The sequence below is a fragment of the Drosophila hydei genome, unplaced genomic scaffold (genome assembly GCF_003285905.1).
Source record: "Drosophila hydei strain 15085-1641.00,03,60 unplaced genomic scaffold, DhydRS2 tig00000172-arrow-pilon, whole genome shotgun sequence".
Classification (NCBI taxonomy): domain Eukaryota; kingdom Metazoa; phylum Arthropoda; class Insecta; order Diptera; family Drosophilidae; genus Drosophila; species Drosophila hydei.
Genome location: NW_022045682.1, coordinates 1,788,796 through 1,801,305, shown reverse-complemented (window position 1 = coordinate 1,801,305; position 12,510 = coordinate 1,788,796). Strand labels below are relative to the sequence as shown.

The 12,510-nt window shown below is 44.4% G+C and overlaps 3 protein-coding genes across 7 annotated transcripts in view; 2 read left to right on the top strand and 1 right to left on the bottom strand.

Annotated features, from left to right (window-relative positions):
• LOC111602169 (protein cappuccino) overlaps positions 1-7,738 on the top strand; it is a 41,469-nt gene extending 33,731 nt beyond the window's left edge. For 3 of the 5 annotated variants that reach the window (XM_023319127.2, XM_023319128.2, XM_023319129.2), the window contains 5 exons: positions 673-854; positions 5,400-6,120; positions 6,186-7,193; positions 7,267-7,567; positions 7,623-7,738. In XM_023319127.2, coding sequence (XP_023174895.2) covers positions 673-854; positions 5,400-6,120; positions 6,186-7,193; positions 7,267-7,567; positions 7,623-7,722 — 2,312 coding nt within the window. In that variant the 3' untranslated portion in view covers positions 7,723-7,738. Of the gene's footprint in view, positions 1-54; positions 130-672; positions 855-5,012; positions 5,032-5,399; positions 6,121-6,185; positions 7,194-7,266; positions 7,568-7,622 lie in introns of those variants that run through there. The other 2 variants (XM_023319130.2, XM_023319131.2) reach the window with 2 other exon arrangements.
• Positions 7,739-7,803: 65 nt separating this feature from the next.
• LOC111602173 (probable RNA-binding protein EIF1AD) lies at positions 7,804-8,810 on the top strand. Its single transcript, XM_023319134.2, has 2 exons — positions 7,804-8,283; positions 8,345-8,810. The coding sequence occupies exons 1-2, from the start codon at positions 8,124-8,126 to the stop codon at positions 8,659-8,661; spliced, it is 477 nt and encodes a 158-aa protein (XP_023174902.1). The 5' UTR covers positions 7,804-8,123; the 3' UTR covers positions 8,662-8,810.
• A 78-nt stretch (positions 8,811-8,888) lies between these two features.
• On the bottom strand, positions 8,889-12,441 carry LOC111602170 (centrosomal protein of 97 kDa). The gene is made up of 8 exons (XM_023319132.2): positions 12,256-12,441; positions 11,873-12,033; positions 11,335-11,801; positions 10,912-11,273; positions 10,586-10,852; positions 10,348-10,524; positions 9,858-10,275; positions 8,889-9,767 (listed from the first exon to the last, which is right to left on the bottom strand). Exons 1-8 carry the CDS (start codon positions 12,260-12,262, stop codon positions 9,116-9,118), a joined length of 2,511 nt encoding a protein of 836 aa, XP_023174900.2. The 5' UTR covers positions 12,263-12,441; the 3' UTR covers positions 8,889-9,115.
• Positions 12,442-12,510: the final 69 nt, after the last annotated feature.

Below are 12,510 nucleotides of genomic sequence, written 5' to 3'. Positions count from 1 at the left end.
AGTCAAAATATACAAGCAAAATATGATATATATATCTATATATATATGTATATGTGTATGTGTTTTCATGTGTAACGTATATTAGAATTCTCGAAATATACTCAGTACGTTCTGTATAGGATCTGAACAGTAAGTAAGTACGTTATCAAATATCTGAGCTGCGGCTCTAGCTCTCTGACACGCCCTAATGAGCGTAGATATATTTACTTTTATAAGCGCATTTATATTGTATTATATAATACTTTCCGAGGTGCGTAACCATATTTATAATGTATCTGATGGACGATGTTTTATATGCGAGTTTATGTTTTCAATTTCAAGTCTTTAGTTTTAATAACATTCATTCAAGCAGGGAAGAGATGAAGAGACAGACGGATGGACAGAGAGGCAGGGAGACAGACGGACGTACAAATGTACAGACTGACAGTCAGTAGGGTGAACATTGCACAAAGCCAATATGCTCTGTTTACTGCGCAAGCGAGTATAAATATTAATGAATGTTTCACTGATGTATGTACGACTAAAAGTTTGAAACTTGAAAGATATTTTATATACAATAGATACACATATTAATACCCAATATTTCATATGCATTTATTATTTATAATATAACTAAATATATATTAATTATATGTAATTTTCTCATCTGTTTGTCTTCTCTGTCTTTTGCAGGTCAAATGCTGATCAAATGGTTAATATCAACGCTGCAGAGCAGCTCTGCCTTGGGCTTGTTGGGTCTGGAATCTCTGAATGCAATGACGCTGCAGTTCTGTCAAAATCTCAAATATGTGGGCGTATTGAAGCAGATCTCCAATGAGCAGCAGCAGCAGCAGGATGCGCCCTCCGGCTTTAGCGTAAGTTCAATGAACCCAAACTTTCCTCACTTTTTCTCTCTGTCTCTGTCACTGCATGGACGGGAAATTGGTCAGCGAACGGAAGTTGTCACGCCGTGCTAACGGAAATAGAGAGACAGCCTCTGTTCCCACCCCCACTTGATGGGACTTCTTGCTTTGCTTATGTAACTTAGTTGGTCCAAGTCATTAGCTATTGATAAGCTATGAGGCAGCAGTTCAAGTTGTGCCAACTGCTTCCAGGCTACCTCCCACTCACCCCCTCTCTCTCTCTCGCGCTACTCAGTGCCTCCGCTTCTTTCGCCTGTGCATATTCTAAAAATTCTTTGCTTTAAAACTTGACTACAAAAATGAGCCGCAAAGTTGTGCCCGGAAATTAGCAATTCCATTGCCAGTGCAAATCGCAATGCACTTTCATTTTAGCCTTTGCCTAGCTGTACATGTCAGCTGCATCAGCAGCTGCTGCTGCACCCTCAACATCACCCCCTCACTCGTCGCTCCAGCTGTGCCTCGGCGCCAGCCCCTGCCCCTGCCCCAGCCCCTGCCTTGCAGCTGACGAGCCTGCAAGTGTCAGAACTTGTTAAAACTTTGCCGTCAACTTTGCAGCTCTCAATCTCTCCCGTCTCCCGTCTCGCTCTCACTCCCTCTCTCTGCCGCTTGAACTGCCCAGCAGCCCCGCAGAGTTTTCTAGCCTTTTTATACGCTGTTTAGAAAATGTAAAAAGGAGTATGTTACTTAAAACTGAGAATTTGACAGATCGAGAACTAGTACTGTAGTAGCTAGTATAACAGTTAGTATAACACTTTGTAGAACACTTTGTATAACAGTTAGTATAACACATTGTATGAAAGTTAGTTTAACACTTTGTATAACACTTAGTATAACAGTTAGTATTATACTTTGTATAACACTTTGAATAACAGTTAGTATAACACTTTGTACAACACTGTGTAACACTTTGTATAACACTTTACATTTTGTATAACTGTTTGTATAACAGTTAGTACAACACTTTGTATAACACTTATTACATTTTGTATAAATTTTTGTATAACACTTCAAATGGTTTATTCTTATTGCTGAAATACATGTCAAAAATGAAGCAGGCTAATCTATATATTGAACTATATTTAACTAGAAGGCCAAAGTAATGCCATGATTTAAAATCATTCAGACTAAATTTGCAATCACAGTTTGAAAAGCATTGTTATATTGTATAAGAGTTTACGAGTCACTTTAGCAACAATTTCCCTCCAGGGTATGTCCTCAGTCGCTAACAACCCATCAAAAGTGAACTTTTTTCTTGCTGCTGCTTTGCTAAATTATGAAATCCAAAGAGTTGACTGCCCGCTAGGCGTGCGCAGGAGGGGGCGTTTTAGGGGGCGTGTCTTGCGAGTGCAGCTGTGTGTTGGCTTCACGCTCAGCGTGCGGCTGACTAATGGACTATGTAATACGTTTGCTTTTTTGGACAGCGCTGGATAAGAGAAAGAAGACTCGACGCTTTAATTGCTGGTTAACCAAAGGACACGCCCACAGCTTGCAACGCCCACGAGCGCAAAGAAAAAGTGTCAAACAGCAAGAGAGGGAGGGAATTACACTAACAACTAATCAAGCACTCGTCCGTCTGGCCAAAAAATTAGTTTAGGCCAAAAACCAAGGAAAAACAACAAAAAGTTTTAGCCACAGCAGCTTAACCACGAAATCCCTCAAAGCAGCGCCTGCGAGCGGGCAGACAACAGCGTTAAGTGATTTTCTATGTGATGATACTTGAGCTCCGCAGATTATGATATCACAAATTTCTGCGTGTCCTGGCGTGTCGTGGCGTGTCCTGCGTGTCCTCTGTCCGTTGTCAATGCGCGCGTCATCAAGTTTTTGGGCAACAGGCCAGAAACAGCTTTCAGCTTAAGCTAGATTTTTGTTCAACTTCCCCTCTGCCCCTCGCAGCTGCAGCTCATTGAAAGTTTCGTGCGTTTTTATTACTTTGTGGCAAGTTCGGCGTTTATTATTCTTTTGTGTGTGGCACTGCGCCAAGAGCCACGAGGCCAGCAACAACTTTAGCTACCCCAGCGGCACTTTTAAGCGCAGCCAAACGTAAATAGTTTGCATTACAGGGTATTAGTGTGCTGTGCTCTGCTTAAGGGAGCCACCAAACTGATAACTGATTAGAAAACTCATTTAGATGTTTCCTTGGGATTTAACTATTATTCAGGAGGCTTTAACATGGGCTTCGCATACTGAATTTAAATGAACTTCTTTTGTAAGCCACAACAGAGGAATTCATTCATTTTAAAGTGGAGTCATCTGTCATGAAAACACAGATTTTTTAATAGTTCAACTAGAGCGAAACTTATTTAATCAATTTGCCATAGTAAAGTCTATGTAGTCCAAGCTGTATGTGTGTCTACAAATGAAGCGCCTAGAATTCAAGGTATATATCAGTCGGACACTCCCTACCAGAGCACTCTTTTTAGTTGATACCGAACTAAAATCAAATAGATGTTTCCATGCAGATCTAAGACGAGCCGAGCTTAGCTTGCTTGGATCTGCTTATGGTAGAGCTGCAGCACTAACTTAAACCTAAGAAACATTGAAACTAATTCAAATTTTGTGAACAGCTAAATTCTCAAGCCAAAACCTCAAATATTTCCCCTGCTGTCCGAGCTGTGGCTGCGCAGTGCCTCACCAAACACTTGGCTCGATGCCACGAAATGCAATTAAAAATTGAAATTCAATTATGTGGCATCATTTTACAGTCACACGCACACACACAATAACACATGCACCCACTCAGTCACACACAAACTGCGCTAATCATTTAGAGCTGATGAGGCATCCAATTGGGATGACGAATGCATGCAAAGTGCCGCAGCTGAAGCTGACCCTGCCCTTGCCACTGCCTCTCTCTGTCTGTCTGTGTGTGTGGGCGCAGTGCCGTGGTCACGTTATCGCACTTGACGCCATTTGCTCAAGTGTTTGCACTTTGGCGTTGCCAAACAATTTGCATTTCAAGCCAAAATACACCAAGCCCAAACCCGAATCCATACCCAACCCAATCCCTGCTCCAGCGCTCTTCAGAGCTCTCAGCTCTCTGCAGGCAATAATTCTAATCTCAAGCCACAACCCAACTGAAGCTCACGCATGACAATGCAAAATAGCTAAAAGATGCAAAAAGTTTAACAATAAAACGAGGAAACTGCATAAAAAAAGAGACTTGAATAAACAACGAATTTGAAATGCGCTTTAAAGAGATAAAACAATGTTAGAAAAATCAAATGAGTAATAGGAAATATAAAATAAAATATAAATATTTGACTTTAAAACTAGTCTCTGAATGTAGTACAAAACTTCTCTCTATGGGCATGAGTTTTTTTATTATGAGAAGAGTCTCTTCTATAGAATAATTCCATGAGAACACTAAATTTTGTATGATTTTAAACCACTTTAAAAAACGAGGTCTGTTACGTAAATTCTTTACTTATTTAGCTTGGCTGTTGTTCCCCAAAGTAATCCTCATCTAATATCTGATGAGTGCCAAATTTCGTTACAATTCTCGCAGAACTTTAAACTAATACCTCTCAGATATACACTTGTGTCTTCTATATATTTTCCGATACTCGAAACATTTCAAAAAATCATTTTTTTAAGAACTTGTTCAGCTGCTCCACCTTCTATTCTATGTTGGCTTAATCTTCTCAATCTCAATCCTCTTTATATAGTAACTGCAACACGAGTCAGTTGCTCTGTACCAAAAATTTGATACACATTCTTTTGACAACAAACATCGACTATACGTAACCTACAGTGCGTACAACGTATATCTTTAGCTACCTAAACAACTTCACAATATTAGATAATATATTTCAAATAGATCTTATGAAGAAGCATTATATAGGTATCTAAAGGGATGCGAGCTGGGACGTTAGATACCTATATAAATATAGATTTGCCTGCAAAGCACGTCATGAAAAATCAACAAAAGCTAAGTTTAAATATTTAAGAATCAACAAAAAAATTTAATATATATAACATATATCAAACCAAAAGAAAGCTGCTTAAAAAACGGAAATAGAAAAGTTCATGACATCAAATTTTGTCAGCAAGATAAAATATTTGCCAGCTAGTTAGCTGGTTCGAGCGAACTGCATTGCTTAGGTATTGCGAGTTCACCCTTTTTTAAAAGGTATAAAACTGTCAACCTGTGGTCCCCAGACTTCCAAGTGGGCGCCTGGGGACGATGATGTTGGGTGTGGGCGTGGGCGTGGGCGTGGCACAGCAACAATGACATGAGCACAAATTTTGAAGAGATGAGCTTTAGACACTTCAACACCAAGCATGTGTGAGTGTGTGTGTGTGGGTGGGTGTTGGGGGCGCTGGCTTTTAAGCTCTTGAGAGCCAGCTGAAAAAAGAGAAATAGGTAGAGAGAGAGAGAGAAAGAGATTTGCACTCGAGCTGCAATTAGAAGTCAATGGGCTAATGCAAGATGATCTGCTTTGTGCTTGCTTTTTTACACCTAAATATAAAGTGACTTTCTGCTTGCTCTCTGTGCAGCCCTACGAGATGTACCAGTGGACGCATACGGAGCAGCCAACCACCTCGTTGCCGCTCACACCTGGCAAGCTGGACAAGGTGACCGCCTGGCCATTCTCCAGCACGCCAGCCGTGCAGAAGGCGCATTACGAGGGCAGCTCGACGCAGACGGATAGCCAGAAGACACTGCAACAAATCCTGCGCAAGCGTCTGCTCAATTGCGCCACCCTGGCCGAGGTGCATGCGGTAGTCAATGAGCTGCTGAGCAGCGTTGATGAGCCGCCGCGTCGACCCTCCAAGCGCTGCATCAATCTTACCGAGTTGCTCAACGCCAGCGAGGCGACCATCTATGAGTACAACAGGCCGACGGAGAGCAGAAGCTATGCGGATGCGGGCAGCCAGACGGATGAGGAACCGCTATGCCAGGGCTCGTGTAAGTGTGGCGAAATAGCTGCAGCAGATGCACCACCGACCACAGCAGCGCCGCCTCCACCGCCGCCGCCTCCACCACCTCCACCGCCACCTCCTCCACCGCCTGGCATGGCAGTTGGAGCAGCACCACCGCCGCCGCCGCCCCCACCACCGGGCAGTGGCCCACCTCCACCACCACCACCAGCGCCCGCCTGTCCAGGCAATATGCCGCCACCACCGCCTCCTTTAAGTACGTCCAAGTCGGGCTCATCGCTGGCGCCTGCACCACTGCCAGATCCTGCCGAGGGCAATTGGTTCCTTCGCACATGCAGTAAGTCAAGCCTGTTCAACTCTACAACAAAACTGAATCTTACACTAAATTTCTAACTTTTCCAGTTCAGCGCAAGAGCGCTGTCAATCCGCCCAAGCCGATGCGTCCGCTTTATTGGACGAGAATCGTTACCTGTGCTCCGGCTGTGCCGCGTCCTCCGTCGGTGGCCAATTCGACGGATAGTGCAGATAACAGCACAAGTTCGCCAGAGGATTTGCCAGCGGCTGCTGTGCCATCTGGTCCAGCTTCTGCTCCTCCACCCAGCAAGGAGATGTGGACGGAGATTGACGAGACGCCGCTGGATAATATCGATGAATTTACGGAGCTCTTCTCACGGCAGGCCATTGCTCCAGTCAGCAAACCCAAGGAGCTGAAGCCGAAGCGTGAGAAGTCCATTAAAGTACTCGATCCGAAGCGATCACGTAATGTGGGCATCTTCTCGAGGAGTCTGCACATGCCCTCCAGTGAAATAGAACATGCCATTTATCATGTGGACACATCGGTGATCAGTCTGGAGACATTGCAGCAGATCAGCTTTATGCGAGCCACGGATGAGGAGCTGCAGCGCATCAAGGAGGCCGATGGGGGCGATATACCACTGGATCATCCGGAGCAATTCCTGCGCGATATATCCCTAATATCCATGGCTAGTGAGCGCATCTCGTGCATTGTCTTCCAGGCGGAGTTCGAGGAGGCTGTCACACTGCTCGTCCGCAAGCTGGAGACAGTGTCCCAATTGTCGCAGCAGCTTATCGACAGCGAAGATCTCAAACTGGTCTTTTCCATAATTTTAACACTGGGCAACTATATGAACGGGGGCAATCGACAACGTGGCCAAGCGGATGGCTTCAATCTGGATATTCTGGGCAAGCTCAAGGATGTCAAGTCCAAGGAATCACACACCACACTCCTCCACTTCATTGTGCGCACCTACATAGCACAGAGACGCAAGGAGATGACCCTGCAAGAGATGACGCTGCCCATACCTGAACCCTCGGATGTGGAGCGAGCTGCCCAGTTGGACTTTGATGAAGTTCAACAGCAGATCAAGGATCTAAACAGGAAGCTGATGGGTGAGTTGAATATTAATGCTTGTGCAATCTCTGCAGCAACTAATTATGATTCTCCTCGTCCTGCTCATTGTAGCTTGTAAACAGACTACGGTATTGGTGCTACGCGCATCTAGTGAACATCGCGAGCCTTTCAAGTCCAAGATGGAGGAGTTTACCGCCAGCGCCGAGAAATCAGTTGCGAAGCTTCATCAGCTAATTGACGAGTGCCGGGATATATTTTTGGAAACCATGCGCTTTTATCACTTCTCCCCTAAGGGCTGCACCCTGAGCTTGGCTCAATGTACGCCCGATCAGTTCTTTGGTTATTGGACGAATTTTACCAATGATTTTAAGGACATATGGAAAAAGGAAATTACTATTCTCAGAAATGAAATGTAAGCCAATTATAAGATCCTACATGACAGTTTTATTTATTATTATATTTTTTAGTATCAAAAAACCGAAGCAATTGGTGGTGGAAAATCGCCGAGATAGCTCCACTAAGGATCGAATTTCGTGTAAAGCTCGTGTGAGACGCAGCAAAAACTAGTTGTTAGTCCAAAATTAGCCGTACATTTCGCTTAAGCTGCTTAATAATAAACATACAAAAAACTCCTCGCACCATTCAAAATTAATCAAAAACTTCTCAATTTCAAATTATGAAAAAAAAAACGAAAATATTAGCGCCAAATTTATAAGACATTTTACAACACTCAACAAAAACGATAACACTTTGCTTAGTTATCTAAATTTGGGCTATCGGGTGACCGCCACACATGTTGAGTAAACAGAAATCTGGCGCTTCATTACACAAGGAGTCAAAAATAATAACAGCATAGTTATCTAAATTTGAGCTATCGGGCGACCACCACCAGCACGACTTATCGCTGAGCCATATTGAGTAAACAAAAACCTGGCGCTCCGTGGAAGAATAAACTTAATATTTATAGCATGTCGCATCCTAATACAACGCGGCGCAAACATGTGCTCAAGGAGATGATGGAGGATGACTATTCCCTGCCTACCGAACAGCAGCAGATCGTGCGCGTCGTCAGCAGCCGAGGCAACAATCTACACGAGGTAGAGGCGGCGACAGCAGAGAATTTTCTGGGTGAGATCAGGGGTAGAGCCATTTTAAAGACTTTGGATTTTATTGTTGATGTCCTTTACAGTCTCTATGCCCAACAAGTTTCGCAAAAATGTTTGGGTAAAGCGCGGTGATTACATATTGGTGGAGCCAATCGAGGAGGGCGACAAAGTAAAAGCGGAAATAAGCAAAATTTTAACGCCTGAGCATATTAAGGAGTACACAAAGGCTGGCATATGGCCGGAACGTTTTGCCAAGAAGTCGACGCTAAGCAACCAAGCCGAGCATTCCGCCGGCTCTGACTCCGATGAATCACTGCCACCTAATACAAACCGACCTGTGAATATGGGTGATGACGAGGAAGAGGAAACGGATACAGAGGAGAGCAGCGCTGAAGACTGAGAAAGAATTAATTCCGATTCTGCATTTTATCGTGCATTACAAAAAGTTTAGCTAATGTATATTTTTTAACGAATTACTTTTCTCTCGCAATTGTTGTAACAACAAATTAAATTATGTACGTCCATAAACACAAAAAAATATATGGAAACAGTAACAGAAAAGAATAAACGTTCACTTCTCGGACGTAAAAAAAAAATAGAAAATAAATTAAAAAATATATAAGGAAACTATGAAACAAAAAGTTGGTTTACTATACGTACATAGGCCTAGAAACGAAAATAATAAAAAATAAATACATAAATTGTTGGCTTTAATTGTTGTTACGTTTTCTGCGGCTGCGTCCACTGCGATGCTTGCAAAAAGCTAAAAAGCTAGAGATCTCAGTGCCCTATAAAGCGTGTTAAGTGGGTTCAGTGGGATTGGCTAGCAATCCAGCTCTGCAACACCACTCCTCCTACTCCTGTGCATCACAAATTTCAATGTTCTCCTTGTGTTCCTCTTCCTCAGTCTCTTCCAGCTTTGTCGGCGGCTGCTGCTGCTGCTGCACTGCATCATGCTTAGACTCCAGCGCCAATGTCGATGGCCTGGTCTTTGTAAAAGGAAAATTGCTGAGATCCTCGAACTGTGGCGTATGCACAGCAATCAAATCCGTTTGCGTGGAGCTCGTATCACGCGGCTCAAAATTGTTATATTCGATGTCATCGCTGTCGGAGCAATTGTTGATGTGCTTCTTAAGCGCATCCTGCGGCAAATTGCAGACCATAGTCAAGCAGTTGACAATGGTGCCTATAGAGCTTTGCAGCTGTTGTACCTGATCGGTAAGCATTGTGCAACGCTTGGCCAAATCATTGACAACAGCTGCCGAATTCTGATCGAGGCACAGTTGAGACTGACTGCCGTTGCCGTTGCTGTTGCTGTTGCTGTTGCCATTGTTGCTGCTGCTTGCGTCCTCCGGGTTTGTGCAATGCTCTCCGCCAGCTTTCGGATCCACCTGCATGGTGGACACTTTCTTCCACAGCGCATTAATGGCCTGCATTTGCAGCTGTTGTATCTTGCGCTCGTTCTGCAACTGCACCTTGGTCATTAGCATATCCTTGTTGAGTTTGCTATAGATAGCGAGAGAGAATGCGATATAAAGAGTGTTCTATATAGTATCTATATACGTGTATATGTATATATAGCTTGCTTATTCTTACTCTATATATTCGTGTGTGCGCTGTTTGTGCAGCTTCTCGGCAATGTCTTTGGTTTTCTTGCGCGTGTGATAGCCCCGCCACATTTTCTGTATGGTCACAGCCGAGGACTCAGTCACATGCTCTATCAGGCGGTCAGCGCAGTTCAAATTGTTGTCCAATTGCTGTTGCTGCTGCGCCCGCTCTGCTGCCATTTTGCGTATAGTCTTCAACTTGTCAACGTTGATTAGCTCGCCGTCTTCGTCTGTGCTAAAGCCACCAGCGTCTATTATGCTGACTGAAGTCGAGTTCAGCTGCTGCTGCTGCTGCTGCTGTTGTTGTTGTTGTTGCTGTAGTCGTTCCGTCTTGCGTGGACTGCTTGTTGGGCTCTGCATGCGCCGCTGCTGTGGACTACGCACGCGCGGCAAATTTAGTTTGTTGTCTGACATTGAGTAGATAATGAAATATAAATTTTAAATATATTCGATTTTAAGACAGAGCTAAACTTGGCTACCTTTGTTCTTGTTGCCTTTGCTTTTGTGCAGTTGCGCATTGAGCGCCGTTACAGTGGCTCGCTGAGCGACAACGGCGGGACAGACATCGGGACTCATCAAAGTCTCCGGCACAGGCACCATTTTAGAGGCAGCAGCCAATGGACCACCAACAGGCGTTTGCCCAATATACGTTTGTTCTACAATGCAATGAGAGGAGCAACAATTAGAGCTAGCCATGGCTGCGAGTCAGATATATACCATTGTAAGGATTTGGCGTTATGTTGCGAGGCGTTGACTCTGTTGAATTGTAGGTCTTGGTGTGCACGCTGCTGGACATGCCGGACATACTGGCCAGCGAGTAGTTGTCGCCTTCGTTGCGAATGTTCTCTATCAGCGAGGTGCTCATTTGCAGCGAATGGTGGTTCGAGATGCCATTGTCGCTGCTAATGCTATTGTTGCAGCTATTGCCATGGTAACTGTTCGTCATGGACTCCGGCGAGCCTTGACGTCCGCTCAAGCGCGTAACTGTGAAGAATGCATCAATTACAAATTAGTTAACAAGTGGAATATTTATGAGAGCTCACAGCGTGGCGACTGAATGCGACTCGTAGGCTTCTTGCGATGCGATGAGGGCGATGTGCTGGCTGAACTGGCATTTGCATTGTCCATGATCTCCTCTTGCAGCTGCCGCTGATGATGCTGTGCTTTGCTTAAAATCAGACGCAACTTGCGATCGTTTTCGTTCTCCAACGCCTTGCCCACTAGTGGACAAGCAGAACTTAGGTATTTGGCTAAAGCCGCCTGTTCGCCCACGCGAAATTGACGACCACGCCCCTGGCTATAGAGCCACTCAGCCTTAAGGCTCTCAATGGGATCGACTACATAGCCATCGATGTATTTTAGGCTCATGCACCAGTTCAGCACAAAGGGGCGGTAATCAAACCCGCTAAGAGAGAAGAGTAACTGCGTGAGAAAGGAGAGCTTAGCCAAGTCCAAGTTTTACTTACTCCATGCTATTTGCTCCCATTGTCATGATCACACAGGGATTCTCAGTTATGGAAATGCTGAGCAGATTCGACAGATGCGACAATGTGCAAATTTCATTAAGATCGTTTATATTATTCTTTGCCAGGTTCAAGGTTTCGAGAGAGACGGGCAAATATTTGTCACACTGTCGCAGATGGGTCAGCCGATTGCCTTGCAGATGGAGTTCACGCAAGGATCGAAGGTAGGATACATCCGATATGCTGCCAATACTATTGTCCGCCAGATTCAAGCACTCCAGATTCACATTCGTATTGAGGTGCTCGATGGTCTTAATGTTGTTGCCCTCCAGGTTGAGCAAGCGCAGATGAACGCATTCCTTCAAGCCCTCAATCGAGAGTATGCCATTGAAGGAGAGATTCAGCTCGCGTAGGCAGTGGAGTCTACAGACGCCATACATGCGCAGCAATTGATTCTTGGCCAGCGACAGCTAGAATGGGCAAAGGACATTCATTAAAAATCACAATATTGCAGTTTTGTATATGTAAGCTAAATCGTCACCGTTTCTATCTTAAGATACGAATCAATGTTGTCGATCTTTTGCAGCTCATTCTCATCCAGTATCAGCTTGCGTATATTCTGTGCATCGTCCTGTTTTGGCACCTTCTTCAGCTGCTGCTTGCAAAGATTAAGCGTCTGCTTTTCGCTGCAGCTCTCGTCGCCTGCAAAGGGAGAGGAGAGGAGTGTGACCAGAGGCGTGTAAACACTGATGAAGTCATCGTCTGTGCACTGGCAGGTGTTGAGGGTGGCTCTGTCCCCACCCTCAAAAGTAGACTGCGAATTGCAATGCACGCCTACCAACAAACCCGTCTCAAGCGCCGCTTGCAGTAATCACAGCAAGCAAACTTTAATTTGCCAACTGAACAGCTCTAACACTAACTTACCACTCATTTTGTAGTACCCAAATTCCAGCACTATCAGCTAATGTGCAAAAGTAGCCAATTTGGCAGCATTCGATGGCGTCCACTACGAAAAATCAATGTTTGGGAATGCGAGCGCCCCCCTCCTTTTGAAACCAGGGCTACGTGATGATACTCAGTAACATTACCACTGTTATTAACAGCGCGCTGTTTTCTTTCAACTGTAAATAACGTAATTTCAGTTGCAAATTTTGTAAGTTTTACCACAAGTTTATGAAA

Coding starts and splice junctions, on each gene's coding strand:
- LOC111602173 (XM_023319134.2), top strand. CDS start 8,124: ATGTCGCATCCTAATACAACGCGGCGCAAACATGTGCTCAAGGAGATG. Junction 8,284..8,344: donor GACAGCAGAGAATTTTCTGG/GTGAGATCAGGG, acceptor TGTCCTTTACAG/TCTCTATGCCCAACAAGTTT.
- LOC111602170 (XM_023319132.2), bottom strand. Junction 10,525..10,585: donor AACGCCAAATCCTTACAATG/GTATATATCTGA, acceptor ATTGCATTGTAG/AACAAACGTATATTGGGCAA. Junction 9,768..9,857: donor CGCACACACGAATATATAGA/GTAAGAATAAGC, acceptor CGCTATCTATAG/CAAACTCAACAAGGATATGC.